The sequence below is a fragment of the Octopus bimaculoides genome, chromosome 1 (assembly GCF_001194135.2).
Source record: "Octopus bimaculoides isolate UCB-OBI-ISO-001 chromosome 1, ASM119413v2, whole genome shotgun sequence".
Taxonomy (NCBI): Eukaryota; Metazoa; Mollusca; class Cephalopoda; order Octopoda; family Octopodidae; genus Octopus; species Octopus bimaculoides.
The window spans coordinates 4,115,264-4,120,279 of NC_068981.1; the positions used below are offsets into that span (position 1 = coordinate 4,115,264).

The 5,016-nt window shown below is 39.9% G+C and overlaps 1 protein-coding gene across 1 annotated transcript in view; it reads left to right on the forward strand.

Moving 5' to 3' along the window:
• Positions 1-5,016, forward strand: part of LOC106882205 (E3 ubiquitin-protein ligase RNF123) — a 105,287-nt gene that overhangs the window by 59,274 nt on the left and 40,997 nt on the right. Inside the window, exons 14-17 of the mRNA XM_052974121.1 lie at positions 1,185-1,259; positions 2,213-2,314; positions 3,824-3,917; positions 4,861-4,868. Of these exons, the coding sequence (XP_052830081.1) occupies positions 1,185-1,259; positions 2,213-2,314; positions 3,824-3,917; positions 4,861-4,868 (279 nt within the window). The remainder of the gene's footprint in view (positions 1-1,184; positions 1,260-2,212; positions 2,315-3,823; positions 3,918-4,860; positions 4,869-5,016) is intronic.

Here is a 5,016-nt window from a genome sequence, read left to right on the forward strand (position 1 = left end):
ATTCCCATAACTTAGCAGTTCAGCAAAAGAGACGGATAAAATAAGTACTAGGCTTACAAAAAATAAGTCCTGGGGTCAATTTACTCGACTAAAGACGGTGCTCCAGCATGGCCGCAGTCAAATGACTGAAACAAGTAAAAGAATATGGATAGATAGATATGTTAATGGCTAATTAATCTTTCATGATATTATTATTCACAGGTATAATTGCATCATTCATAATGAGATTATTTCTTAAAAGACTCTTTCAAATTTATGCTAACGATATTTATTGTTTTTTAATTTCTCCTCATTTATCTAAAATGAGGCTCCCATGCTGGTGGCACGCAATAAGCACCATTCATGCATGGGTTGTTTTGTCAGTGCCTCCTGACTGGCTCCTTGTGCTGCTGGCACGTAAAAAGCACCATCTGAGCGTGCTCGATGCCAGCCCCCGTCCCCTCCCAACCCAGTTGGCTCCTGTGCTGGTGGCACATAAAAAGCTGTGAATGATGTCATTGGAACCATAGGAAAAAGGCAATTCTGTGTTGTTATCTACCATCAGCGACAGATGCTGAGTTGTCATTGATAACCACTAGGAACTTGTTCTTACATCCAAACAGCAAATAGGGTAGCAAGCTGGCAGAACCGTCAGCACGTCAGGCAAAATGCTCAGCAGCATTTCACTTGTCTTTACATTTTGAGATCAAATTCCACCAAGGTCTACTTTATCTTTCATCCTTTCTTTCGGGGTCAATAAAATAAGTACCAATTATTGACCCCCGCCTCCGGTGGGGTGGGGGGTTCAATGAAATCGACTTACCCCTCCCCTTAAATTACTGGCCTTGTGCTGAAATCTGAAACTGATATTGAAACAGCTTTGTTGTTCTTGAAATATCTTTGATCTTTTGAAGAAAAATAAAACCTTCCACACAAAATGTTTAATATTTGTAAATTTTCAATGTTAAGTATATAAATTGAAGAAAATTAACTTAATGCTTCTAAATGCTGTTGACATGCATGTTTAGCATGTTCATACACGTATTCTAAATCATGCAAATATCTTTGATACGGTAATTGTCTCAGAAAAGCAATCCTCCCTCTAGACAATGTGTGAAAAAGTGGGTAATTTTCTTTTCTGTGTTTTTTTAAGAAATTTTACTTAAATCTAGATATGAGTTTGTTTTTTTTTTCTTTATTTCCAGAGAATGTATTTGAGTTTGACCTTGGCAATATTGAAGCATTCCCAGACGCGGCACCATCTATTGTCCCATGTGTTATATCCTTTGTTTTTCATTTATATGTAATCATTGTCAATTTAACCACCAAAACTGGATATCTTCCATAGAATTTCTTGAATGTTAGAATATTACTGTTCTGTATTTTAGAGATGAAGAATTCTGTACAGTATTTACATTGGATGGATATGTGTCCTCATCTTTGTTGTTACCACGTTTCGGCTGACTATTAGGTTTACAAGCCCTGAAATTCACTCTATAATTGCCACGGTTAAGAGTGTGGGCTACTAACTCCAAGATTCCAATTTCAATTCCAAGCAGTACCTTGAATAAATAATAATAATAATAATAATAATAACATCAGCAAAAAAAACCTTAGGAATGAGAACCCAGGGCTGGGTTCAAAATTCTTACCAGGACACCTGATGAAGGCTGGAGAGTAAATCAACTGAAATGTTGTGGTAACAACAAACAAGATGAGGACACATATCCGTCCAATGTAAATAATGTGAATAACATAATAATGTTAGAAAATTATTTTTGATACAGATCTATTATGATATATATTATTATCTGCATCTCCACTGCATCTCCAGAATTGCTGTATCTTAGATATGGATTAGTAAAGTCCATACAGACACACATGGACACATACACATGGACACACACATACAGACACACAGAGACACAGACAGACACACACACACACACACATAGACAGACACACCCACACACATGGACACACACACGGACACACACATACAGACACACAGAGACAGAGACAGACACACACATACAGAAACACACACACACACACACATATAGAGACACTCACATACAGACAGATACACACACACACAGACACACACATATGGACAGACACACATGGACAGACACACATGGACACATACACATGGACACACATACACATATTTTATTCTAAATATGCATTGCTCCTAACTTATTCTGCATTGGTTTCCTTAATTGTTGTTACGTTTGACAAGATTAAATTTCCCGTCTTTCTTCACATTAAACCCCCGGACGATAAAGGACTTATTGAAATTGTGCCTACTGTTTGGTGGCCAAAAGTTAAAGAGGTAAGGCATTTACAATAGTTATTCTTCTTCCCTCCCTCTCCATTGTGGCAACTCTTGAAGTTAGTGGTTCTCAACCAAGGTTCCTATGGCCAGTGGGGGGTCAGTATAAGATTTTGCTGTAAAATTTATCTGCAGTAAATCATTTATACTTCTACAATATACAAAATCATCATCATCATCATCGTTTAATGTCCACTTTCCATGCTGGCATGGGTTGGACAGTTTCACTGGGGTCTGGGAAGCTGGGAGGCTGCACTAGGCTCCAGTCTGATCTGGCAATATCTCTACAGCTGGATGCCCTTCTTAACACCAACCACTCTGAGAGTGTAGTGGGTGTCTTTTACATGCCTCTGGCACAGGCGCCAGTCAGGAGGTACTGACATCGGTCACGTTCGGATGGTATTTATACATTTGCTGGTGGCATGTAAAAAGCACCATTCAAGCATGATCATTGCCAGCGTCGCGTTACTGGCACGTGAAAATCAACATTCGAACATGGTCGTTGCTAGTAGAAACTGTAGAAACTTTGCCAGATCAGATTGAGCCTGGTCCAGCCTTCTGGTTCACAAGTCCTCAGTCAAACCGTCCAACCCATACCAGCATGGAAAGCAGACGTAAAATGATGATGATGATAAAAATATTACTCTGGTGTCCGGTGGAGCAAAATAGGCATGCAATAGGCTAGGAATGGTTGACAACCACTGTTCTAGAACTATTCTTCTTTCCATCATGTCCCTACAGATAATTTTATCCACAGGACTTAAAATATGAACATCTGCTGCTAACATAGCCTGTATGTGGCCTCTGAATCTGCTAGAAATGGCAACCAAATTTTCTCAAAATCACAACCTACTATCTTAAAGGAATACACATTGAATAATTGCGGTGACAGATATCTTTTATATCTTTTTCTCAACTTTTTAGACTATGGCCATGCTGGGGCACTACCTTGAAACATTTTTAGTCAGATGAATCGGCCCCAGTACTTTTTTCTTTAAGCCTGTACTTATTCTATTGGCCTTTTTTGCCAAATTGCTAAATAATGGAGATGTAAACACACTAAGACCAGTTGTCAAGCAATGGTAGGGGACAAACACACACACACATAGATAGATATACATGCACAACAGGTTTCTTTCAATTTCCGTTTAGCAAATCCACTCACAAGGCTTTTGTGAGCCCAGGGTTACAGTAGAAGATACTTGCCCTAGGTGCCACGCAGTGGGACTGAACCCGGAACCATGTGGTTGGGAAAGTCATGAATCAAATTAATAGTTTTACGACTCTGAACCAAACACCTTAACCATTAAGCTGTGTCTTCAGCAAGTAACTTAGCACCAACTTCACTATTGAAATGACCAGAGTTGGTGATGGACTATTTTGAACTAAAGCCATGTAAAGTGGACAGTAACCAGGCAAACTTATTTCCATTAATTTAAAACTGCCCCCACCCCATGGTTTGTTGTCTTTTTGTCTCATGAACAGATTGTTTTTGGTTCCATTTTCCAGGAAGGTACAGCATTACAGCCACAGACTCACAAGGAAGAAGAAGACAAACAAGCTTATCTTGCTTCATGTGAACAACTGAAAAATAAAATTGAAGGTAATTGTCTTACTTGACTGACGTTTTATCTCATCACCACCACCACCATCATCATCATCATCATCATCATCATCATCTTTTAGCGTCTATTTTCCATGTTGGCATGGGTTGGATGGTTTGACTAGGGACTGGCAAGCCAGGAAGCCGCATCAGGCTCCAATCTGATCTGGCAATGTTTCTACAGCTGGATGCCCTTCCTAACGCCAACCACTCCAAGAGTTTAGTGGGTGCTTTTTACGTGCCACTGGCACTGGCATCGGCCATGTTCAGATGATGCTTTTTACATGCCACCAGCATGGGAGCCAGTCAGGCAGCACTGGCATCGACCACGTTCGGATGGTGCTTTTTACGTACCACTGGCACAAGAGCCAGTCGGGGCGGGAGGGTGGTGCTGGCATCGACCGCATTCGGATGCTGCTTTTTACGTGCCACCAGCACAGAAAGCCAGTCAGGCGACACTGGCAATGACCCATCACACCCTAAAAGATTGAAAGGCAAAATTGACCTCAGCAGTATTTGATTTCAGCCAATAAATAGCCAGAAGAAATACCATTAAGCACTTCATCTTCAATATGCTGACATCTCTGCCAGCTCACCATCTTAAAAAAAAAATAATAGTAATAATACAATTCCTTTCTACTATAGGCACAAGGTCTGAAATTTTAGGGGAGGGGGCTAGTCGATAACATTGATCCCCAGTGCATAACTGGTGCTTATTTCATCAACCCCAAAAGGTTGAAAGTAAAGTCGACCTCAGTGGAATTTGAACTCAAAACATAAAGTCGAACAAAATCCTGCTAAGCATTTTGCCCGGCATGCTAACAATTCTGCCAGCTCGCCACCTTAATAAGAAGAAGAAGAATAATAAGTGATTTTAAATTATCAAACGCAGGATAATGCTAATAATATAGCCTGAACAGGATAAACTACCCCTATTTTGCAGAAAAAAGTGTAGGTGACCAGACATGGTCAGTGTAAGCGGTTGTTTGAGCCAGATGTGGTCAGTTTAAATGCTAAAGGAACCACATTTTCCTTTTTCTCATTTTTAGAATATTATCCCAGTTTCCATATTTTAAGCTGAAATATTTTATGTCTTTTG